The sequence below is a fragment of the Chelonia mydas genome, chromosome 18 (genome assembly GCF_015237465.2).
Source record: "Chelonia mydas isolate rCheMyd1 chromosome 18, rCheMyd1.pri.v2, whole genome shotgun sequence".
Taxonomy (NCBI): Eukaryota; Metazoa; Chordata; order Testudines; family Cheloniidae; genus Chelonia; species Chelonia mydas.
Window position 1 is genome coordinate 5605169 of NC_051258.2, and position 25644 is coordinate 5630812.

Sequence of the window (25644 nt, forward strand, 5' to 3'; positions counted from 1 at the left end):
CTGTTGGAAGACAGGATACTAGGCTAGGTGGACCTTTGGTCTGACTCAGCATGGCCGTTCTTATGTTCTAACTATCTACACCTCTGGTGAGGCACAATTTTTAAAACGTCAATGTGATTGACAGTAATGTTGCACAGGGTTATTACCGTAAAGTGCCTTTGGGGGTGAAAGTTGCTATGTAAATATTTTAAAATATGTGCAATTTGAAACCTCATACTTTAGGGATTAAGCCAATCTCTAACTATTAGATCAGGATGAGACCTAACATGAGGGACAGATTATCCCACATTTGCCTAGAGCAGGGATGTTTTGTCTTCCTCTGAAGCATTTGGTACTGGCCACTGTCAGACAGGACACTGGACTAGAGGGTCTTGGATGTGATTCTGTCTGTGTTCCTAAATCTAATTTAAAATGTCATCTGGGATGAAAATCTGATTGATTTTGTACTCTGTGGTATTCCTGTGGTACGTATCATGCTGGTATTGAAGCACCATATACTGCTATCACTTTTCTACTCTGTGGCCAGAGACTGGCTGCTGTGTGTGTTAATAATTTATTCCTAGATGTATAAAAAAAGGGCCCGATGCTGTGCTGTTACACTGGTGTAAATGCTAACTCCCTCCATTTCTGTGGAGTACCCCCGGCTTCACACTGGCATTTCTGAGATCAGCATTTGCTCCCAAGGGCTTTGTCGGTGCCAGAAAATTCAAGAGGCCAGGTGGGTGAGGTAATATTTTTTTTTATTGGTCCGGCTCTTGCTGGCGAGAGGAGACGAGCGCTGGAGCGACACAGAGCTCTTCTCCGGGAGGTGCAGACCCTTAGTGTCCCTGGCCCTGGAGACCCAGCCAAAGCGGGATGTGGTGCTGCAGTAAGGAGGGCACCAAGTCATAAAGGGTTAAGCGGGCTCCCTGCCCCCCTTCTCCCCTAGATGCAGCCCTCTGGTGCAGAGAGAGCATCAGAGGCCCCAGTTCTGCTCCCAGGGCCCAAGTGCCCCCCCCTGAACTCCATGGTACCGAGTGCCCCCCCGTCCCCCCTGAACTCCATGGCACCAGGTGCTCCCCCATGGACGCCAATGGGAGCGGGAGGAGCAGGGGCGCTTCGCTCCCCTCGCTCTCCTATTTTTTTTTTTTTTTTTTTTTTTTTTGCGCAGGCGCAGTGGCGTGAGGAAGCAAGCCGTGCGGAAAACGAGTCATTCTAGCTCGGCGCGTGCGCAGTGAGGCCGGGAGGCTGGCGGCCCAGGGCGTTGGGAGCGAGCGAGCGAGCGCTCCCCCCTCCGTTCCCTTCCCCCCCCCCCGCCCCACTCTGGGCCGGGAGTGCGCCTGCGCCAGGCTTGGCGGCCGTGTGTGAGGGAGCGGGGAGAGCGGAGCCGCCACAGAGCGCGAGAGAGCGCGAGGGGGAGGGGGCGCCGCGCTGCCGCCGCCGCTGAGGGGAGCCAGGAGGGGAGCCGCAGCCCGCCGGCCCGGAGCAGGGGCCCCAAGGGATGGTGTCCGCCGCCGCCGCGAGGGGAGGCAGCTCCTGGCACTAGGGCACAGGCCGGGGCGCGGGGGGGGCCGGCGCGGCGCAGCATGGTCCGGGAAACCAGGCACCTCTGGGTGGGCAACTTACCGGAGAACGTGCGCGAGGAGAAGATCATCGAGCACTTCAAGCGGTGAGTGACCGCGGGGGGGGCCGCTCTTGGGGGGGCAGGAGGGGCCCTAAATCCGGGGTGGGGAGCGCAAGGGGGTATCTCCGCCAGGCTCTGTGCGCGCTGCGCCCCCAGTGTATGTGCTGGGGGGGGGGGGAGATCTGCGTGTGGCTCCCCCCCCTTCCTGCCCACGGAGCTGTTAAGGTGTTAAGGGAGGGGGCAGGGTCTGTGCATGCCCCCCTCCTCCCCCCCCCCCCAAAATAGCCCAAGCAGCTTGGAGAAAACAGGATCTTCTAGGGCTTCCCCTCACCCAGCCTGGAGCCAGCGGTGAAGGGATGGGAAAATCTGTCTCAGGGTATCATAGCAACTCCTGCGGAGACTCACCCCCATGGACTGTGTGTGGAAATCGCTCTGATCCCAGGCAAGAAGGTGTGTGTGGGGGGGGGGGTTTGTGGGTGTCAGAGGAGAACAGAAATATCTGTACGCGTCCCTGCACCGCGGTGAAGATCTTTGTGGTCTCCTGTAAGATAAAATCCTGGAGGTTTATAATGCGGAAGGAGCTTCATGGAGAAATATTGGAGCCTCGCAGAGCCAAGGACTAGCAGGAGCAAAACCAACCAAGGATGGAAAAGCCAGGTGAAAAGAGGGAATTCTCTATTTTCTACATGGATTGGATATTTTGTGAGGTGCAATGTATTGGAAACAATTTTTAATCTCCGAGGCTGGTCATCTTCCTACTTGGTGCCATGATTTTAAAAATCCTTTCTCAGTGTTTAAATGAAAAGGGTTTTTGTTTTACATTTTTTTTTTCTTCATATCAACCCATTCCATTACTGAAGGTAGCTGGATGCCTTGCACTCAGGTGTGAGCAAGTGACTGTAACGACGGTGCATCTTTGGTTAGATGCTTTATAATGAAATTAACTAAGAGGTTTGTAAAGTGGATGGTGGGAACTTAAGTGCTTGGAAATACAAAGGTGAAATTGAAGATCATGGAAGTGCTTGAAGAAGCCAACTCCCAGTGGATCCTTTCACTAAGAAACAGTGTTCTGGAATTTATAATACTGGAGCGTGGACTGGTATTGTTTTAGAGAGACAAGGTGGGTGAGGTAATACCTTTTATTGGACCAACTTCTGTTGGTGAAAGAATCAAGCTTACACAGAGCTCTTCAGAGCTGGTGTTGTTTTTTACATTTATAAATTCTATGTTCTCTCTCTCTCTATTCTGTAACCCCCATCGCATAGGCCATAATGGAACAGTAGTTTGCATGATTTTATATTTTTCCTCACCTCTTTCATATTTTTCTCTTAAATGATCAAAGTTTAAAAAAAGGTTTGTGTTCATCTGTCTGTCTTAGTGGTATTTAACCAAATATTTTTTTACCTGTTTTGAGGGATCATATTTAGTGGGTGGAAGAGTAAACAGCACTCTTTGGAAATGTGGTCATTATGAGGTGAACAAATTGCACTAGAACCTTGTTAAAAGTGTAAGGAAAAAAGTAGTAGTTCTAGATGTGTATTATAAATAGCCAGGATTGGGTCTGCTCTCACGCTCCAAAAGGGTTCTTATGCTTCTTTTTAATCTTTCTTACTACTGCTTAGTGTAGGAACATTATAGAGCGTCCCTTAATAGTGAGTCACCATGGGAAAAATAGACTTGGTTACTAAGACATGAGGAGCTTGGACAGGGAAATGGAAGAAGGAGCAGGAGAGCTGCCCTATGCCTTTTTTTAAGCCTGATTATTTTGGTTGTTGCTTGATCTAAGATATTAAATCTTCATCTTGGAAGCATACATGTCTGCATGTAAAGCAGGGTTTGTGAATAGTAAGTTCATTCATAACCACTTAAACTAGGCATAGTGTGTGTGTGTGTGTGTGCGCGTGCGCCCATTTGTAATCAGTCCCCCATTATTTTAAACTAGGAAGTGAATAAAGCAAGGGATTGTGATTTGAATCAGGAATTAGGCAGTGTTATTTAGTAAGAAGCGTTAGCTGGATTTTCCCCGCTTGCTGCCTTAAAATCCTTGCATATGAAATATTTAGTTTGTAGGCGAATGAGCAGATTTAATGCATATTGTTGGAGTGGATATATGTAAATGAAATGTGTTAGTATTTTGCTCTCAATCATCTTCCCCATAAGGGGTGTCTGTCTTGTCACTGCACTGTTTTCAGTGGATGGGAAATTCACATGCACAAATGTGCAAACACGTGCATTGCAGCATTTGCTGATCGGTGACATGCTGCTAGCCTTGTCCCTTGGCAGCTCTGCCTATCTGAGAGAGGCATTTGCATGCTTTTTGGTGTGTCCCTTTTATAGTGCAGAGGCAGGGAAAGGGAAGGAGGAAACATTCAAAGAGATTTCTTTTCAAGTGGTAGATGGTGCAGTGGTCTGGCTTGTGTGAATGACTTTCTAAAATGGCGGCTAGGACTCAGTTTATGTGGGAAAGAGCAGAGCAGATCTCCTACTGCACAGAAAGAGGTGGGGAAACTGCAAAAGGAGGCAGCAGCAGGAGCTGCGTAGCAAGAGGGTTCGCTAAGCTCCCTGATCATAACTGCATTTAGTTGCAAGACTTACTTTTATTTTCCTTTGCACATCTTAGACTGTTAAGAAATGAGTAGAGTTCATGAAGGTGGGGGGGGGGTGTGTGTGTGTGTGTACACAAGGATGTGATCTCTAAAGATGTTCCTTCAGGTCTTTTTAGGCACCAACTAAGTGGTTTGGTAGAGGCTCATTCCTGATATATTCGTACTTAGTGTTCAAATTTGGATTGTATGAATAGTGTAAATTGTGTGTTAGGATGGGGCAGAAAATTAATCAAAATGGTTTAAAACTAGGTACTAGCATGATAATTACTCAGAGCAGGGAGGAAATACAGCCATACAGATCTGTTAACATTGTATGAAATTAAAGGAAACAACCCTTCTCTGCCTTTGGAACCCGATCATTAATTACATTGATAATATTAATCAGAAATTAATATTCCTGGGATTAAGTTTTACATGCAGAACATTTACTTTTCTCTTCAGGGTAGTGAGAGTCTGTATTAACTATAATTTTAGTTACGTAGGTGGTCAGGGAATATATGAATACTTGGGTTTCTCTAGAGTATATACTCTAAAACTCTTAGTTCCAAGCATGTTTGAATTTAAATAGCAAAGATGAGGAGTACTCAAATGAAATGGAAAATTTGGCATTCTGGTATTTTTCCTTTTTTCACATGACATTTTTAAAGCAGGAAAAAGCTGCCATGGTACTGTTGCTTAGAGAGGGATCAAGAAAATGGCAGGATTTGAATTGTTAATTGTGTTTTTTTGTTTTTACCTTTCTGAATTTTGATCAGTGGTTTTGGAAGGAAATGCACATTCACTTAGGCAAAACCTTTCATTTCTGCACAACTTGAGTCTTTTTTACAATTTAGATTTTAGCTGTTTCTTAAAAAAAAAAAATCCCACTCCCAAACCATGCATTTATATATATGTGTACACACTCCAAATAAGTAAAAGAGGTGTGAAAATCTAAACATTTGGCCACTGATATAGGTATTTAATATTTTTATTTAATACATTGTTTTGAGCTGTTTTTAGCTCTCTAAATTACTAAATATTTGTTGCTTAAAATAGTTAAGTACATATCTGTTGAATGAAGTTTCAGTTAGCAGCGGAATCATCAAGGGTACTGTATGTGCACAATAGAGCAAGCCTTTCTTTGTATGTTGGTTAGTTGAGTGGGGGAAGGGACAAGTTACCCAATAATTGTATTGCAGTCTTGTTTTATTGTGGCAGGAGCTTAGCTGTGCTGGACATATACATATGAAAGGCAGCTTGCCTGAGCTTGGATATGTAATGTATAAGGTTGGCTTCTTGGAAAGACCAGCTCTTTAGTTTGGAGCTCTTTTCAGATTTAGCTGATCTTGGCTAAATCAAGTTCCCACCCATCCCCCAGTCTGAGAACAGGAAAGAATATGCAAAGAAGCTGACCAAGCAGTATTACAAAGTTGTAGTTACAGAAGCAGAAAAGAGAATTTGTCAAAAATATATCACTACAATAAATGCTTGCCAAGGAACAGCCAATGTCAGTTTGTTTATATATATATATATATATATATATATATATAAAAAAAATTATAACTTCAGTGTACCAATATTTATACTAATTTTTCCAGTTGATACCTGTAAAATATATTGCAATTTCCATATATAAGCATGTGTGCAAATTAAATCTTTGCGATTACAATCTTATGCTAAATATTTATTTTCAATACTGTACTGTAACTGAAATGGCTGGTTTTAAGAAGAAAATTGTTACACCCTTTAAGACACAGTAAATGTACTCCCGTGTGAGAGACTTTCATTTTTATTAATTGTAACTTAGCCAAATTTGCTCACTTTGTTTTGAAGTCTGTCTTCGTATTTTGGGAGGGTTGTTTATCTAGGCACAAATATAAGTGCTTTGTAGCAGCAGTTTCTTCCAATATTTTATCTATACTGTTCTTTTTAAATTCAGTTTTCTTTTGCATAAATTGAAGTGAGATTCTTTGGTGGTAAATGCTGGTTTTAAATTGGAGAATAGTGGAGTTGTCAAGAATTGTGACTGATAGTTGACTTCTGTGCCTAGGGTATCTTTAAAAATCTTTTTTCAAATCATATTTCTGTCTTGCTGTTTTGAAGAGGTTGCTGATAAATTACCAGTTGTGAATTTAAAAATATTTGGGCCAGCTTGTGTGTGCGCACATTGTATTTGTGTTGTTTTTCATGTAGGTTTCAAAATATACAATTATTGACAGATTACATTTAGTTTTCCATTGTGTCTCAGACCTTTTCTTTAAACTCTTGCAAGGCTTTAAACTAGCACAGGAAATCAGGGAAGCTTGTTCTTAAAATAGTATATTTCATGCTATGATCTCTGATGATGGAATTCAGTCTTCATTAAAACAGTATAGTTAGCTGTGAGTGAAGGTGTTTCTTCATTGCAATAATTAAAATGAGCCCAGATTATTGCACTCTTGAATGGTAGAAAAAAGTCATTCACCATTACTGAAACAAATGCCCAGGAGCTTGCGGAACAAGGAGACTAAATATAGTAACATTTGTCCATAGCACAAATGCTACTCTTCCATACTTTTCCCTTGTTTTTACCCTTTGGTTATCCAAAGACCTGTTGCTTTGCCTCAACTATTTGCATTTTAAATGGAAAAGACCAGTGAGACCCATTAAATCATTAGGAGTCATGTAATTTTGGTATGCAGACTTTTATTGTGTGCGAAATATTAGCCTGTGTAGTGGGAAGATGTTCTCAGAGCCAATATTGTGAGTTTGAGAAACACAAATACTATTTTAAATTTTAGTTCTTAGGGTTACAGCTCAGAAAAGGCCTAATGCAAATATTTTACATAACTGTTAATGTTCTTCTAAGCCCGTTTTAGAAACCTTGTGTTCTTTGTCTTCAGGTTGTCTTAACTTCATTGTTGAGGGCAAGGTGGAAGTAATATGAATTGTTAAATAATAGATTCTACTTTGAAATATGGTTACTCTTTGAAGAGTCAGTCCATAAAAGTGGCATTGTGGCAATTCCATGTTTGTTTTCATTTACTTCCATATCTCATTTTGCTCAGTTTACAGAAAACCAATAAATAATTTTTTTTTATTGGCCATCAGTGCAAACTCATTCTAGCCTTGCAACATAAAGTCAAGCTGTGTGCTTTATGGGTTATGAGTCGCCACTGGTAAATAAAGATTATACAGTTGAAGTTGGTCAACAATTCTGTGAATGGTGTAAGGGGCAGAATAGAGTCCAGTGTGGTCTCCGATGACTGTATTGGCTCTGTACTGCTAACCAGAGCAAACTTTGCTTTGTCAGAAAGCCAGGCAGATATGATCTGGAGCGTGTACAGGGATCAGAACTGTTGACTAAGAAATTACCGTTTTTTTTTTTTTTAACAGAGATGCTTTTCTGAACATAGCATTGGCAGACTTTGCCATTGATTTAAATGAGAACCGGCTTGGACAATAATAGTAATAGTTTTCCTAGTAAAACTCTCCAACCATGCAACCAAAGTACTATGTTCCCAGGTCTGCAAAACAAGTTTTGTTACTTATAATTAGCAATGGTTCTTTGGTACGTCAGTTCAAATGTAAACATAAAGATGACCTCACTAAATCAACTGTATAGTCAGAATAAAACTGAACATTCCTGTCCAGGCTTAATATTTGGGGAGAATTTTTTTTTATAAAAAGGGGGTCATAGTGAATTCTGATTATGTTCTCTTATTTTGAATGAAATAACATAGAATTTTGTGGCTTGTTTTTAACTTCAAACAAGTAAAAGTGCTTTTGTATTTCATTAACAATCCCCTCATCAACAGTGAAACTTGTGAGTAGTTTATGGCTATACTTCCTTGTTGAAAGCAGCCATTAAGCACATTTTAAAATATGCTTCAGCACTTAATTTAAAGGTGGGCTTTCTTGGGGTGCAGGGAGGGAGGAATAAAACTAAGGGTAGGATGTGTTTTATTACAGTAGTGCCTAGAGTCTCTGGTCAATTTCAGGGCCCACTTTTGCTGAGCTCTGTACATATGCATAGTAAGACGGTCCCAAATCCAAAGAATTTAAAATCTAGATAGGGAAGATGGAGAAAAAGGTGGGAGAGAAAGTAGTATTCCCATTTTTCAGGTGGGGAGGTGAGAGATTAAATGACTTGCCCAAGGTCATTCAGGAGACCTCTGGCATACAGGAATTGAACCCAGCTCTCATGAGTCTCAGTCCAGTGCCTTAAACCACAAGACTTACTTTTTCCCAAATAGGTTTCCCCATTGCTAAGGCTATGTCATCAGAACTTTTGTGGCTCAGAGGTGTGAATAAACAACCCCCAAAGAGACATAAGTAACACTGATGTAGGTGGTGGTGTGGATAGCGCTATGTCAGTGGGAGAGCTTCTCCCACCGACATGGCTTCTGCCGCTCACAGAGGTGATTTTATCATGCCGAGGAGAGAGTTGTCTCCTATCGGCATAGAGCATCTTTGCCAAACGTGCTGCAGCGCTGTATGTGCCTTAAGTGTTGAATGAACCGTCATTTGAATATATCTATCCATGGGGCAGTCAGTGTTACTGGTCCCAGTGGAGTTTCTCCTGTTTCTTGATCATTTTGACTTAATCTCCTAAACTTGGTGTGCATCTGTTCCTAACTAAGCTTGATCCCCTGAAGGCCATGAGCACAGATTTCTAAATATCCTTTTAGGTTTCTGTTTTGGAGTTGCAAGTGGTTGTCTGCAACCACCCACTTCTTCCCCAAGACTTAGTCATTTCAATAGCTTATGATCCATGAATCTTCCAGCTGCTTCAGACTTTATTTCTCATATATAGGTGAGGTGTTGCAGCTTGTTGAGACCAGACTTTGGTTTGGGAAACTCTGTATATTTGTATTAGCAAGAAACTCATGAAAAACTGCAAAAAACACAAATCTTGACTGAGCTTCCATTAAGCATTTTTATATCATTAGCTGTCTAAGAAAGATGAAGTGGTGTCACTGGACTACAGTTTTCTGTAATCTGGTGAGCCTTTTTAATATCTTCAGTGAAGTATTTTCACAGATCCTTGTTACATTTGATTTGATTTAGCATAGCTTCTGTTATCGCTGCAAGGGCTACTTCTAAGTTATGTCATATTTTAGTATTTCTGTGGTTCCTTCCAGCTCCCTTTGATGTTGTTATAAAGTAATCCCATGTTTCCGTAATGTTTCCGTAACGGCTTTTCAGACAGATTGTGCTATTATTGATGCTTTATTGTGTAAGTTGCTTGGTTTATTCAAAAACTAAGCATCATACACACCTCTTTTGGTGACATTTTTGAAGTAACTGTTTAGAACAGTGTTCTTCACTGCAAGGCCTGTAAGCCAGTGGCAGCTCCCATGGACCCTAAGTGTGGCTCCCTGTTGATCACCCTCTCCGGTGGCACAGTGAGGCTGCAGCTAAGGCAGGCTCCCTGCCTACCCTGGCCCCACGCTGCTCCTGGAAGTGGCCAGCATGCCCCTGTGGCCCTAGAGAGGTAAAGGGGGGAGCAGAGGTCTCTGTGCACTGCTCCTGCCTGCAAGCACCGCCCCCACAGCTCCCATTGACTGGGAACGGGGAACTGTGGCCAATGGGAGTTGTGCGGGTGATGCCTGCAGAGAGGGGCAGTGCTCAGAGCCATATGCCCACACAGATGCATGTTGGCCCCTTCCAGGAGTGGCGTGGGGCTGCCCAAAGTAGGTGCCGCCCCCTTCAATGGGCAGGTTCTGAATAGCTCTTCCGGCAGCCTCCTGGAGCCAGCCCCCCATATACCCTCTTGCACCCCAAGGCCTTGCCCCAGCACTGAGCCCCCTCCCAGAGCCTGCACCCCATAACCCCCTCCTGCACCCGAACACTCTGCCCTAGCCTGAAGTCCCCTCCTGCACCAAACTCCCTCCCAGAACTTGCACCCGAAGTCCCCTCCTGCACCAAACTCCCTCCCAGAACTTGCACCCGAAGCCCCAACTCTGAGCCCCCTCCCAGAGCCAGCCCCCCATGCCCCCTCCTGCACCCCAAGCAATATTACCAATAATGGTAATATTACCATATCAACCAACAGAGAACTCTGAGTGCTCAACTGTCTGTGTCGAGTGTGTGTTCAACCGTCTGTGTCGGGTTGATGTGACTCTCACATTGAAGGTTTCTTTGCTGAAGTGGCCCCCTCTTCAAAAATAGTGAAGAGCATTGGGTTAGATCATATTAATTGCTAAATTTTGGTTCTGTTGGGATAATTGTTGGACTCTGATTCCATTTGGATCCTTTCTTAAAGATTTATTCTCATGGTGATTTGTGGTTATGGAGATTTCATAATAATTTTGAGTGTCTTGGGAGATGCACAGATATTAAATCCATTCCTCAATTTACAGTAGTGGAATATTATTTACTTCAAAGTTTTAATGTTGCAGTGCAAACAGAATCCTGATGCCATGTCATTTTACATGCAGTGTAAACTCCTGTAAAGCTCTTTGGGCATGTGACCCTGTCATCCCAAGGTGCATCCATACGAGGGCCTTGGCTCCATTAAGGGGGGAAAAAAAAGTGTGCTCTTACCTGGTCCACTAACAAGTAGTAAACACAAGGTAACATCCTAGTGAAGGTAAAGTAATTTGCAGTTGATGGATAATTTGCAGTGTTTACTTCATGTGGCAGCTACAAACAGCCTTGTGTATGATTTTACCTTGGGTTAGTTAATATATGTTGACTAACATAACGTAAGAATGCACCTTGCTTCTTATTGAAGATGCACTGTTGAAATAGTGTTTTCTTACCATGTGTTAGTGAACACATTCAGTTTGAAGTAAACACTCAAGGAGCAGTGACAGACAGTTATGTGGATGACTTAAACGTGCCAGGAGGGGGAAAAGGTAAATCAGATCTAAGATTTTAGTAATCTAGAACTACATTAAATATGTTAGAGAAATAGGCATGTATGTCTCTCAGTGATAATGGATTACTCTGGATTCTTTACAATGTAATCTTACATTTTTGGATTGCATGTTGGTGATCAGTGACTTCCTGCACCACCATTGATTCTACCAGCAAAAGGAAGAATATAACCAAGAAGAGTGCTGGGTTGTCAGTAATATGGTATAAGGTAACCCATCTACTTAAACCACGTCAGAGAGCATGTAAGAGAGTTGGTCCATGAGTGAACATGGAAATTTTTTTTAATATTGAAAACTCAACTAACATCTAATAGGGTACTGTGATCAGTATAATTTATGCTAGAGGAGTAGAGTATATGCCGGGAGTCCTACAGACTTTCAGCATTACAAGAGGCTGCTGAGGGTGTTGATCATATTCCATTTCCTAGAAACCTGTCTGTATCCTATCTATCCAAATATCAGCGGGTTCTCTAAGAATGTGCAGCTGTTGTCTCTAAGAAATAGAAAAGATGTGTGAGATAATTTCTTTTATTGGGCCAACTTGTTTTGATGAGAGATACAAGCTTTCGCACTTACACTGACCACCTCTTCAGGTCTGGGAAACTTGCTCAGTGATATAGATACAAGTCACAGTGTCATACAAGATGGAACAGATTGTTTAGCATAAGTGGCATCCATCAAGGGTTGAGATAATTATATATCCGTATAGCTGTAGCACCTTCATGTTTTCCCAGCAAACCAGGACTGGCCTCATTAAATCCACTTCCAAAGTAGAAATAATCAGTTTAAAAAGATTATTCCTTGGTGAATCCTTGAAGTGGGGAAATGTCAGAATAAAGTTGTACAGATATTTCTGTCCCTTCTCCACTATCTTTCAGCACTGTAGTGAAGAGCAGATTGCTTGGTTCATGGAGGAGGAGTTTGGAACTGAGACTTTCAGAAGCTGCCTTGTGAAGCTGCTGCTGTGTTGGTTGAGTTTTGTTTTTGCTACCAAGTGCCCACTAGCAAAAGCTGTCTTGTTAGTTATTTAGTGCATTCGTCATTGGAGGGTGATTAATTGTGAGCTTTCATGGTGTTCTTAGATGACAATAATTGAAGAAAAAGGAAAATATTTAAACAGTGAACTAAGGAATAAATTGAAAATATAATTATTTAATCACTATAATCTGATTTGTTTAGCCACCTCTTCAGCATGCCAATTTAAAACTCTTGGGAAACGTGATCCTGAAGCTGGGAAATCAAACATTGTGCAACCAGTTAATGGCTTACATTCATAAGATCTTTGTGTTGTTCTGTTGGTCATTGTAAATGGTTAGCTTTAGACAAAGGTCACTGTTTTGTAAACTGGACTAACAAATAGCTTGCTTGTCATCTTTAAAACCTAATGATCCTACTGGGATAATAGTGGAACTACAGAAGTGTTTCACCTCCCTGTTTATTTGAAGTATTCTCAATATTCTGTTTGTGGGTTTTCTTTAATAGTGGGCTCCCCCAGTATGACTAAAACTTCATTAATGTTTAACAGTGATGTCTTAGGGTGGAGTGAGGGCTTTACTTAAAGTGTTAATTGTGTCACAGCTTCAATATTTTGATGGTTTTTATTCAATCTACTATACTCTATAATTGCAGCACATGTTATATAAAAACTTGTAATGAAGGAATAAAAATGTAAACTTTTTTAGAGAGGCCTGTCCATGTAACAAATAAAAACACAGTGGTCCTTAAAAACACAACACAACATTAAAGTCTTACTCCTAGATTTCAAGGTCAGAAAGGACCATCGTGATGATGTAGTCAGACCTCCTGCACATTGCAGGTCACAGAACCTCACCCGCCCACTCCAGTAATAGACCCATAACCTCTGGCTGAGTTACTGAAGTCCTCAAATAATGGTTTAAAGACCTCAAGTTACAGAGAATCCACCATTTACTACTTTAAATCTGCAAGTGACCCCCAAGGCTTCTGCCGATCTGTCCTGGGGGAAAATTCCTTCCCAACCCCAAATAGGGCGATCAATTAGACCAGGGGTCTCAAACTCAAATGACCATGAGGGCCACGTGAGGACTAGTACATTGGCCTGAGGGCCGCACCACTGACACCCCCCGCACCACTGACACCCCCCACCCCACTGCCCAGCCCTGCCCCCACTCCACCTCTTTCGTGAGGCACCATCCCTGTTCCACCTCTTCCCACCCCTTCCCTGCCCCCATTCCAACCCCTTTCCTGAACTCCCCACCCAACTCTGCCCCCTCCCTGCCCCCAGGGGGTGCAGGAGGGGTTCGGGGTGCAGCAGGGGGCTCAGGGCAGGGCGTCAGGGTGCAGGAGGGGTGAGGCAAGGGGCTTAGGGCAGGGGGTCGGGGTGCAGCAGGGGGCTCAGGGCAGGGGGTTCGGCTGCAAGAGGGGTTCGGGGGGCGGGTCTGGCCCAGCGCGCACCAGGGGCAGGGCAGGCTCCCTCTCCGCCCTGCCCCCTCTCCGGGAAGCGGCTGGGACCGGGGGGAGAGGGGCACAGGGGTCTGTGTCTTGCCCTGGCTGCTGCTCTGCCAATGGGAGCTTCAGGGGAGGTACCTGGAGGAGCGGCCAGGGCAACACACAGACCCCTGTGCCCCCCTTCCCCCAGGTCTCGGCTGCTTCCCGGAGCGGTGCAGGGGCGGGGCAGGCAGGCAGGCAGGGAGGGAGCCTGCCCTGCCCCTGGTGTGCACAGGGCCGGAGCTGCTATAGGTAAATGCTGGGGGGGACAAGTGGGTCACGGGGAGCTGGCGGGCCACAGAAAATAACCACGTGTACAGGCCGCATGTTTGAGACCCCTGAGTTAGATCCTGAGTATGTCGGCAAGACCCAACAGCCAGACCATCTGGGAAAGAGTTCTGTAGTGTCCCTTCATCAGCCACTGTAGATATTTGCTTCTTTTTAAAGAATAAACTCCCATGTACCCAAGTATAAAGGACAATTGGAAACTAACCTGGTAACAGAATAAAATTGATAATATGAAGACTGTGTATGAAGTAATCTGAAACATATTTCATAAAACAGAACTCTTGGAAATGCACTCTGTGTAAAATTATATTGTTGGCATCTGCTATACTTTTCTCAGGCTCCTACATTACCAAAGACCCAAGTCTTCAATGTCAACCTAAAGGTAGGTTGTGACCTGGCCCAAGCCGGGGAAGCTAATGATCCATCCAGTGGACCAAATCCTGGTCATGTGCCACCTAAGGCACGTTGTGCATACCCTGAGAAGAGTGGGGAATCATGAAATATGTAGTGTGTTTGAATTGGAAAAGTTTCTTTATTCTCTTAAAAACTAGCTACAAAAGCTAACCACATAGGCAAGATGGTATTTGACTTGCATGTGATCTAAGAGCCTTCATCAACAATGTTAGCTTCTGTTTAAAGATACAGACTTTTGTGTTAAAGGCAAAAGAAACTATGCTTTTGTTCGCATTTTTTTAAAAAGGAACAGTATGACAAAGACAACTTTGAAAAATATTTTAATTCTGTAAACTAATGCTAAAACTTTCTTAGTCTCATTTTTGATGTGATGTACTAAATGTGTGCCTAGTCACAAAGCATGAACTTCTAAATCTTATCAAAGCAATATTGGAACTGCTCAGCATAAACCATTTCAAAGCCAGAAGATTAAATAGTGGCAGAGCTGTTTTGGCAGAATAATAATTGATCTCCAGCATCATCTTATACTACACCAAGTGGGTTTACTTCCCTATACCCATAGCTGGAGACAGTACCAAATTGGTTGTAGGGACCTCTTGTCCATGAGTTACGGAGGATGATGGTAGGCATATAAAGTACATAATTGGGAGTCAGATCTGGATGCCAGCCGGGTTTTCATCATTTAGCATCATGGGTAGCTAATAAGTTCTCCTTTCTGAAATGGATCCTCCTTTAGCTACCTCAAAAAACATCAGTGATTTCAAATTTATAATTTCATTTAGCATATGTTGGCTTTGGAGTGGTGTAAATTTGAGTGAGAGATTCATTCCCTCTAGATAGGTAAAAGTATATTGCTTCCAATCAAACATGAGATTGAGCTAATATTTATTGTCTCCACCACAGGGTGGATGAAAATAATTTAGGAAAAATGACTGTATTTGAATCAACATAATATTTTAATTCAGATTTTTTTATTTATATGTTGCTGTTTCTTCCTGTTCTATAGTTGTAAATGACAAACATGGATGTTTTGTACTTGATTCTTGTTGATAGAATTTCAGATTTTACATAATTGTTTTCTAAGAAGTTTCACAGTTAAAATGCTCATCCATGCTACAAAAGACATGTAAAAGTCCTCATTAACCTCCTTACCGTGAGACCAACACCAACTCAAACAAAATTGATATGCAACTACCCTCTATTATATTTGCAATCTACCTTCTGATTGAATTTTCATAAGTCAAGAAAGCTGAAATATTTTAACCAGGCTATACTGCTCCTCCTGGGTTTGTAGTCAGTGGGACTTGTTCTTTTAAGTCACTTAGGTTGTTTTGCAAAACCTACTTAAATAGGCTCATAATCCCATGTTTAGGTGGGATTTCCAGAATTACCAAACACACAGTGGCTGTGAACTGAGAAATAACTCTTAAGTTTCAGGGTGATAGGGGAAGTTTTCCTCTTTGAATTGAAAATTAGTGAAATTCCAGGAGTAGGTGAACTTCCAGAATTCGTGACTATGCCTGCAAGTCCTGTGATACGTTGTAGCTCTTCCTACTTAAGAATACTCGGAAATGGCACGGAGGCTACCAAACTATCTTGGTTACAAGGCAGTTGATTAACTTTTCCTATAAAGACCACTTCACAAAGATAACAGGAATGGGTAGCCTCTCAACAGCAATGAGCAGTTGCTGGGAGGAAACTATTTATTTTAATAGGTCCATGTGAAATCTTCCCTATAGCTAGGGCCCTACCAAATCCAGGTCCATTTTGGTCAATTTCATGGCCATAGGATTTTAAAAATAGTAAATTTCATGATTTCAGCTATTTCATAATGTTTGTAATTGTAGGGGTCCTGACCCAAAAAGGAGTTGTGAGGTGGTCGCAAGGTTATTGTGTGTGTGGGGGCGGGGTTTGCACTACTGCTACCCTGACTACTTCACTGCTGCTTGTGGTGGCGCTGCCTTCAAAGCTGAGCAGCTGGAGAGCTGCTGCTGCTGGCCAGGAGCCCAGCTTTTAAGGCAGAACCACCAGCAGCAGCAGCGCAGAAGTAAGGATGGCATGGTATGGTGTTGCCACCCTTACGTCTGTGCTGCTGCTGGCGGGGCGCTACCTTCTGAGCTGGCAGCCTGGGTAACAGCTCTCTGGCCGCCCAGCTCTGAAATCAGCGCAGAAGTAATGGTGGTAATATCATGACCCCCTAAAATAACCTTGACTCCCCTGCAGCTCCCTTTTGGGTCAGGACCCCAATTTGAGAAATGCTGGTTTCCCCCTTGAAATCTGGAAAATATGGAGTAAAAGCACACAAAAGACCAGATTTCACCGTCTGATGTGTGTTTCATGGCTGTTAATTTAGAGAGAATGGAGAAGAATTACAACTGTGTTCTTTCCTCAGTCTACTACTGAATGGATGTAAACCCACTTGGCTGGAGGTCTTGGAGAATCAAACTTACCAGATAAGGAGTGCAGCAATGAAAACTTCATTATGATGTACTGTGTCTTTAAATGTAATTCAGACAAATCCTAGCATATACTACAAAAAGGAAAAATTAATTTATGGAAGTTTTTTTTATTTAGAAGATGTTTTATGCACATTACTAATTTAAACTTCTATAGAGTACATTCAGAATTTACACAAATGAAACCACATCTGAATGTGATGGCTCTTTTTCTTGTACACAGAATTGCAGTGTTACATTATTATTTCTAACCTAAACAGCTGGGTATCTCTTTGAGATTACAGGGCCAATTCAAGTTGATAATCTAATTCTAAAAATTAGAATAAAGCCAATGCACCTCTAATCCTAAGAGATATTCATTGGGATTGTCAGGTCTTGTCTGCATGCAGTTGTACTGGTATAATCTAGGATGTGATCCCTCTCCCCGCGCCCCCCCCGGCCCCGAAATGTATATACTGCTAAAACCTCTTGTTTGAGTGCAGGTATACTGGTATTGTTTATTTCCTTTACTGTATGGGAATAGATGTATAGTATATAGCACCTTTAATACAGATATAAGTGTCTTTAGTAGGGGATTGTACTGCTTAACTATACTTGTATAGTTAAAGCAGTACAACTTTTGCGTGTAGACAAGCTCTCGGTTACCACACAGTCAAAACTTTGGTTTTACCTCTGCAGCATCAGTATTCTGAATGAATTGTGAATTCAGTAAAAATTCTGAAACAATTGAATTGCAATTTATACAAGTAATGATCTATCACATTGTTAAACTAGATATAGCAGAGTGTTAAGGCTACATGAAAATGTGGGTGCTAAAAGGACTCCTTGTTTGTGTTACTTGTTAGCTTTAAAAGTTTTGATACAAACTTAAGTTAATCCTGCCTTTTTAAAAAAAAAAAAAAAGACACACGTTAATGGAATTTGCTTCAGAGCCTCTTCATTTCAAGTCGTATTGCAGTATTTCCAAGAATCCTTTGTGTTCAGTCTTTATCAACCTTTCCTCACATGTGAATCACTACTGCACTGGAAATGTTTAGTGGCTCAGAGCAGGTTTGTGTGCATGTGTATGCCTGAAGAGCCATGCTATATTTTCTATGTGCGCAAAGAACATTACACTGAAGCAATGGGGGCCAGAACTGTGGCTGGGAGTGGGGCGGGGCTGGGGCTGCCCGTGGGGGCTGGCCTGGGCTACATCCCCATACCAGGTTGCGTCCCACAGTTTGGGGATCACTGGACTAGATGATCACAACGGTCCCTTCTGGCCTTAAAGTCTGAGTCTATGGACTTCGCATCTGCAGTAACAACTCCATTTACTCGTACTGTTTGTTCTAACACTCCTCTTTTTCCTCTTCCCTCTCCTGAAAAAGTTCTTAAGCTACGGCCTAACTTCCAAACTTTAATTTATTAATAGTGGCTAATGGTCTAATAGTAAAACTCTGCACAGAAAGATTAGAATAGCTTTTTAAAATGGCTGAGACAGCACTCCTTCAATTCTAGGGGATTGGGGATAAGTGAACGTCTGTTCACTCAGTCACAGGGCTTGTGTTCATGTACAGCGCTACAACAGTGCTGCACTTTAGTGAAGATGATCCTATGCCGACGGGAGAGTTTCTCCTCTTGGCGTAGTTATTCGACCTCCCTGTAAAGCAGTAGCTATGTTGATGGGAAAAGCTCTCCTGACGAAATAGTTCTGTCTACATGGGGGGGATTGATTTAAATCAGGGAAATTTAAATAATGATTTAAATAACCAAATTGAAAGCCTTGGTTTAAATAATTTATTTTAATCAACTTTTCCATTTGTACTTAATGAGAATGCATCTTTCTATAGAAATTGGTTGAGATAAGCATGTCGATTTGCAACTAAGCCTTCACATTATATTTGGTACATCTTTTTACTACCTAGGAGGGTCCACTATAAGTTTATATTTAAGCAATTATATAGTTTAATATTTTCAGATTCTATCAATTTTTCATTTTTAGTATGTTAGAAAATGGTGAAGAATATATTGCTTATTTACTAGATTAACTTTTTGCTCATGATTTGTGTCAAGTTGCATTAGGATGGTAACTGGAATTTATATGTCTTGTATGTTCAAATAAATTTTATTTTTATTGAACAAAATAAGCCCTTAATACAGTACATGAGCTGTTGTGCCAATTGGTAAAGCGTGACCTCAAAAGTTGGATGTTTTTTTTCCTGATTCTTTCTTTATATAGAAAAGTAGCCTTTTTTGATAGAGGCTCATGGACTTAAGGATTTATTTTTTTGTTTAAATGTTTTAAGAGTTTATAATTTTAGGCCTTCTATTTTGTATTGTATTCAGATTTCATTTTAAGCAAGTTTATTTGTAAAAATTTATTATAACTTAAAATAAAAAAACAATTTTAAATAAAGAAAATTTCTTTTATTTAATCATTAATGTGTATCCACCCTGGGGCTGGAAACTCAATAAAAGCCTCTGTAAATAAATGTTGGAGAAACAGAGCTGGAAGAATATTGCTATCCAGAAGCACTGCTACTGGAAAACAGTAGGAGTGGGGTAATTAAGGCACTTTTCTGAATCATTGCCTTCATACTGTCTATTCCCATAGTAAAATCAGGATGCTAGTGTTCCGATGATGTCAGTAGCTTAATTCTTGCATGGTATGCTGATGAAGCTAATATAAAATTTCTCAAACTTTTGTATAGAGTGAACCAGATCTAAAGAGAACTCTCCATTCATAATCATGCAGACCACCTCCCCTCTCACTCACAATTGCTTTAACATCCCTATGGCAACTACAGCTGCTTACAGGGAAAAGTAATATTAGAAAAGCCTTTGATATATATTTTAGCTGTCTTTAATGTGATATACCATCTTGGAAACATGGAAAGCCAGCACCATGAGACCAGTCTGCTGTACAGAGCCTTTCAGCAAGTACTCCATAGATTACTGGTTGCTTCTGTTACCTTTACTTTAAACCTAGTGCTTTAATTTTACACCCCAAGTTTCTCTTTACAAGGTGTTGGTCCAGAAATCTGCTCCACTTTGGACTTGGTGTTGAGAAAGATACAGTATTTGGATCAGTGGTATAAACTGGCCTTGCTGGTTGCTTGCCTCTTAACATCTGTATTTATTTTACAAGAATGTTTTAACATCATTTCAATCCTGCAGTATTTTGTTAAATTTCAAAAGAAAATAAAAACTTGTTCAGTAGATCAGATCAAGGATATCAAAGGGTATCATTTGATATTTGTAATAAGCAGAAATGGTTACATTAAAGATATTTTCCACATTTCCAAAGTAGGCAGATTAATCTTGAAGGGACAGCAGCACGAATGAGGTTAGTAGTCTGCTACAAGTAGTCATTAAATCAAGCTATTTTTGGTATTTCTGTGATGTCAAGAACCAATATAGAACCTGATCCAAAGGTCATTGAATTCAGTGGAAAGTCACCTATTGACTTCCGTGGACTTTGGATCAGGCCTGTAGTAATTAAGATTTGGATAGAGATGTTTATAGTAGATAGTGCTCTTGGCTTCTTTTAAGTTCAGCTGCTTGGCGGGTTCAGCAGCCATATGTAAGTTTCTGTATTTGTAAATCAGCTTTTGAGATCTAATTTAACAAATTATAACACTCTCTCTGAGGTTGTTTTGAGTGGCAGTGCAGTAATGATTAGCAGCTGAATTCATCAGGTTACTTTTCTTTGTTTATTTAAACTTGGCTTGAAATGTACATTTTAGTGGATGTAGTGAATTCAGTTTTGTATCTCTGATAATGTAGACAGAATTGAATTGTTAAAATTTGTATATTTACAAGCTTGGGAATATAGTTCTGATTAACTTGTTGGTTTTTTTTCCCTTTTGAATGAAAACGCCATGGAAATATTTTTTCACCACGTGGCTCAATTTGAAGTAAAGCAGAAAACAAATTTTAGGCCTGATATTTAAAATGGAAAATTTTGGATTTCCATTTGTTAGAAACCAGATAAGCATATTTCATTCAATTTCCAAAATATCTGATGGAGTGTTCTGTAGCTATTCACCAGCTATTAACATTGAAGGAGCTGCACAGCTAAAATCAACCACCTTAATTTGGGGTTCTCTGAAAATTGAAAGAAGTTGGCATTTGTGTGGTGCAAAGAAATGTAAAATATCCTGTTGGTCTAATGAAAGTGCCAACTAAAGTTTTATGCGGGCTTTAACTGTAAAACTCAACAGTCAGTCCTTTTGTATTTAATAACCTGCACTTTGTATTTATAACATCAGACAGTTTTGAGGTTGCTTAGGGTAAGATTAACAATTATGAATATGCACTGCAGGATTAATTTGGAGACCAAAGAAAAGCTGATTCTAGCAGGAAAAGAACTCTTAACCTCTTCGTTCTCCTTTTATGTAATTTCAGAAGTCCCAATATAAAAATGCAGAGGTATTTTGTTGGGCTGTATTTTTCACCAGGCTAATGGAAATTGCATAATGATACTTATCTTTATATAGTGTTGTCTGTAGAGCACTGTGCAAAACTTTGCCTATAGATATTTTGGAAATTGAATGAAATATGCTTATTCATAGATTCATAGATACTAAGGTCAGAAGGGTCCATTATGATCATCTAGTCTGACCTCCTGCACAATGCAGGCCACAGAATTTCACCCACCCACTCCTGTGAAAAACCTTTCACCTATGTCTGAGCTATTGAAGTCCTCAAATTGTGGTTTAAAGACTTCAAGGAGCAGAGAATCCTCCAGTAAGTGACCCGTACCCCATGCTACAGAGGAAGGCGAAAAACCTCCAGGGCCTCTTTCAATCTGCCCTGGAGGAAAATTTCTTCCTGACCCCAAATATGGCGATCCGCTAAACCCTGAGCATATGGGCAAGATTCACCTGCCAGATACTACAGAAAATTCTTTCCTGGGTAACTCAGATCCCACCCCATCTAACATCCCATCACAGGCCATTAGGCTTCTCAGGTTTCTAACAAGGAATCTGGTGTTTCTAACAAATGGAAATCCAAAATTTTCCATTTTAAATATCAGGCCTAATATTTGTTTTCTGCTTTACTTCAAATTGAGCCATGTGGTGAAAAAATATTTCCATGGCGTTTCATTCATAAGGGAAAAAAAACCAACAAGTTAATCAGAACTATATTCCCAAGCTTGTACATACACAAATTTTAACAATTCAATTCTGTCTACATTATCAGAGATAGAAAACTGAATTCACTGCATCCACTAAAATGTACATTTCAAGCCAAGTTTAAATAAACATTCAAAGAAAGGTAACCTGATGAACTATGAACTATGCATCCGATGAAGTGAGCTGTAGCTCACGAAAGCTCATGCTCAAATAAACTGGTTAGTCTCTAAGGTGCCACAAGTACTCCTTTTCTTTTTACGAATACAGACTAACACGGCTGTTACTCTGAAACCTGATGAACTCAGCTGCTAATCATTCAAAGACATCCTTTGCAAATAGACAAGGACACAATTAAAAAAAGAATCCACTGTGTCTTGTTCATTTGACATGTAGTACTTGATGTACGTAAATACAAAACTCAACCTTAATTATTGGACTGCAACTGGAAACTTCATAGTGTAGTATGGTGGGTAATTTGGTAGAGTAATGAAGCCTTAATAATAGATCTCACTACAGCATCTGTTATTAAGTCCTTACTAAGAAGTAGAGTGCATCTGCCATTTTTCATGTGAATTATGGAGTTTGTAAATTAGGGCATCTAGAGTTGAAGCTTTTTTTTTTTTTTTTTTTCCCCTGCCTGTTCTGAATTTTACACCAATAACCTGGGTAGCCTGCAAAGGATGGGGACCAAGGTTATATTTTTGTTTACTATTTGCCTCCCAGGCTACTCTGTCTTAACGGCAAACTTTTCAGTTTTGGCCCTGGACAACACAACTGAACTTGATACATTTATTTTCATGCCATCTTTCATCTCAGAGTATCCCTAAGTGTTACACAGCCTATATGTATCTGATAATTACTATATAAATTGCTTCTACACCACTGAAATGCAGCCACTTCTGGGATGGAAAGGAAGTACATTCAATTTTTAAAATATTTTTATATTATCTTGCTTCTCCTACCCTGAAAATCTTGTAAAGCCATTTTTAAAATTTATTTTTCCTTCCTTTTTTTACCATTTTCAACTTTTTCACTTTTTTTTCAAGTCACCTTGATTATTTTAGAGTTCTTGTTTTCTTCTGTTTGCTGCTTTTTGTATCCATATTTTAAAAGTTTTCTTCCAGATTCAATATTTTCCAGTATTTCTATCAGTGCCTCTTTTTCAAGCTTCTGTTTGTTTCAGATTTGCTTCAGGTCTTTTTCTGTATCTATTTATAAGCTCTCGTCTCTTTTTTTTCTTTCCTACCAGTGCATTACCAAACATTTTGTCAGATTTCAAGGGGAGCACTGGACTTAGCAGAGTGGAATTCACAACACTTGTATTTCTGATGCTCCTCTGGTCTCAGGGTGACAATAAATGTGTGCAGGGTCTTGTAAGTTTTGTGCCACTTTTGGCATAATGTAACTGATGCAGAAAATAAAATTACAAATGGAAAAATACTTTGAGATATGTAGTATATAGGACAAGTAAATGTATGCAGCGATTAATACAGATGAAGATAAAAATGTACACAAGTATCAGGTCAGGCATGTTATTACTTTTTATTCTGTGGTGTATTTTTATTTCATATTTATATTATAATAATGCCCAAAGGCCCTAATCAAGATCGGGGCAATATAGTGCTAGACCATGTTCAGACACAAGTCACAGCTACACTGACACCTTTCTCTCCCCCCCCCCCCCCCCGAATCTCAGAGCCCATACTGACTTGGGCTAGCACTATGGGGCTAAAAATAGCAGTGTAGCTGTTGCTGCTGGGGCTGTAGCCCAGGCTTGGAAACTTGGTAAGTGGGGAGGCTCTCCAATTCCAGGCTCAGCTGGAATGTCTACACTGCTATTTTTAGACCCTTAATGAGTCCAAATCAGTTGACCCATGCTCTGAGACTCGCTATGGTATTATTTTTTACATTGTTCTACACATACTCTAAGTCCCTTCATGTTGTAGTCTCATGGCCTCTGTCTTCAGCTGTGGGTGTTGAAAAGTTTTACAGATTGTGTCGACAAGACCGTTTTTGGTACAGTTCATGTAATGGTGCGGAAGATGGTTTTGTTCCTTCTACATTGTTAGACTTTTAAACCATAGTTAAACCTTTGAAGCACTGCTTCCTTGGGATTTGTTTGTGACAGCTGTTGTCAAAAGTGATTCCTGACTCTGTACTAGGTTATAGACTAAGCTAGGGTGTGCAGTGATTCAACTGGAAATTCTGTTATTCCTCTGGCATGTAAGAAGCATTTACATTGATCAACAGTAGTTCCTTATTGTCCTGTTCTGCTAGGCAAAAAAATGTCACAAAGGATTTAGGAGTATAAAACTGATGTGTCCTGAATAGCAGAATACTCTAGAACTCAAGTGAATAGAAGCTCTGGATTAAAAAAGCTCTGCTAGGCTAGCTAAAAAAAATCCAAAGGAATGAATCTATAAGCCTGTGTTACAATATAGCATGTGTATATTTTACATTGCTGTGCCTTTTAACCAGTAAAGTTTTGTTTAATATGAAAGAGAGCACACATTTAGAATAGTCCCTGGCATCTAATTTTTGGACTAGTCTAAAGTTATAAAATGGGTCAGGCTGATCTAGCCATCTGGATAATGATTATATCAGTTAATGTTGTTTTATTATAAAAAATATCAATGGGAAAAGAAGAATGATTGGCCAGCAAAGCTTCAGACTGTGAGAGCACTCTAACAAGTCAGGATCTGTGTCCTTCAGTTATATCATAATTTAAAAAGAGGGAGAGTTTGGGCATTGCACAGGTAGAACAGCTGCATTTCTCAGGAGGCTGAAGGTATTTGCCTTTTCATTTTGTACCTTACAAATGAATTTCAGATGTGCAGGTGTCCTGCTGTAACAGCACACCTTGTGATGTGTCACGGTCAATATCTAGTGTTGGAGAAATACATGGAAATGATAAATTAGTTTTTTGTTTGCTGTTGTCTTGTTACTGTAAGTAGGATTTTTATTATGCTAACTGATAATGAGATTGAAGCAAAATGTAAAGAGGCTTTTCTGCACCTGGGATTGAAATTACACATTTTTGTGGTGTTGAAAATATCTGCATATGGGGCTGGTGTACTTGCTGAGAGCTCCTCTTGAGATTACAGGAGTTAAGGGGACAAGGGAGGCAGGGCATTTTATTTTATTTCTATAATATGTCTAATTCAAGAAATGTTGTTGTTTTTTTGAAATGTCAGTAAAAACTGGTTCTTTGCCTTCTATTTCTTAAAGCAGAATTTGCCTGAAATACAGGTAATAAGATTTGAGAGCCTAACTAATTTATATGAGTAAAACCAAATTAAAATATTTGTTTAAATCTTTTGCCATCCAGCTCCTTTACAATAGCCCTGTGTTTAAAAAATATTTACTTAAGGAATAGGTGTGATAAATATCTAATTTGTGGTGAAACCAAGTGGCTAATTGCTGCAGTGAAAAACGTCAGCCATGCAAAGGTACCCTTCTGACCCAGCAATGGCTATAGCCTTTAGCTTTTTAATTTCCTTGTTACAGATTTGCTTAAAGAAAGTTGTTTAGGGAGAGATGACTTTGGCAAACTGCTGCCTTGTCTCTTCTGTCTCCTCCCCAGTCAGCAGGGCTTTGTCTCAGTGACACGTTGGTCCTAGGGAGGAGGAGAGAGGCTGGCTTTGGATTGGTGGAGGGAAGTGTTTCCCAGACTGGCCATTGTTTGCCTGTTTGTGAAGCAGAGATGCGGGGGGCGGGGGGGAATGATGTTGAGGGACGGAGAAACGGGCGCGCACAGCAGCCATATCGAGAATCCAGAGACATTTTAGTTGCTTGATTATAGAGATGCCGGCTCTACAATGAATACAACAGAGTTTTAAATCATTAATTCCT

General features: G+C 40.7%; 1 protein-coding gene across 5 annotated transcripts in view; it reads left to right on the plus strand.

Annotated features, from left to right (window-relative positions):
• Positions 1 to 1376: 1376 nt before the first annotated feature.
• Positions 1377 to 25644, plus strand: part of SPEN (spen family transcriptional repressor) — a 105093-nt gene continuing 80825 nt past the window's right edge. For 4 of the 5 annotated variants that reach the window (XM_037881456.2, XM_037881457.2, XM_037881459.2 and 1 more), the window contains exon 1: positions 1409 to 1648. In XM_037881456.2, the coding sequence (XP_037737384.1) occupies positions 1566 to 1648 (83 nt within the window). In that variant the 5' untranslated portion in view covers positions 1409 to 1565. Of the gene's footprint in view, positions 1649 to 25644 lie in introns of all 5 variants that reach the window. The other variant, XM_043531880.1, reaches the window with a different exon arrangement.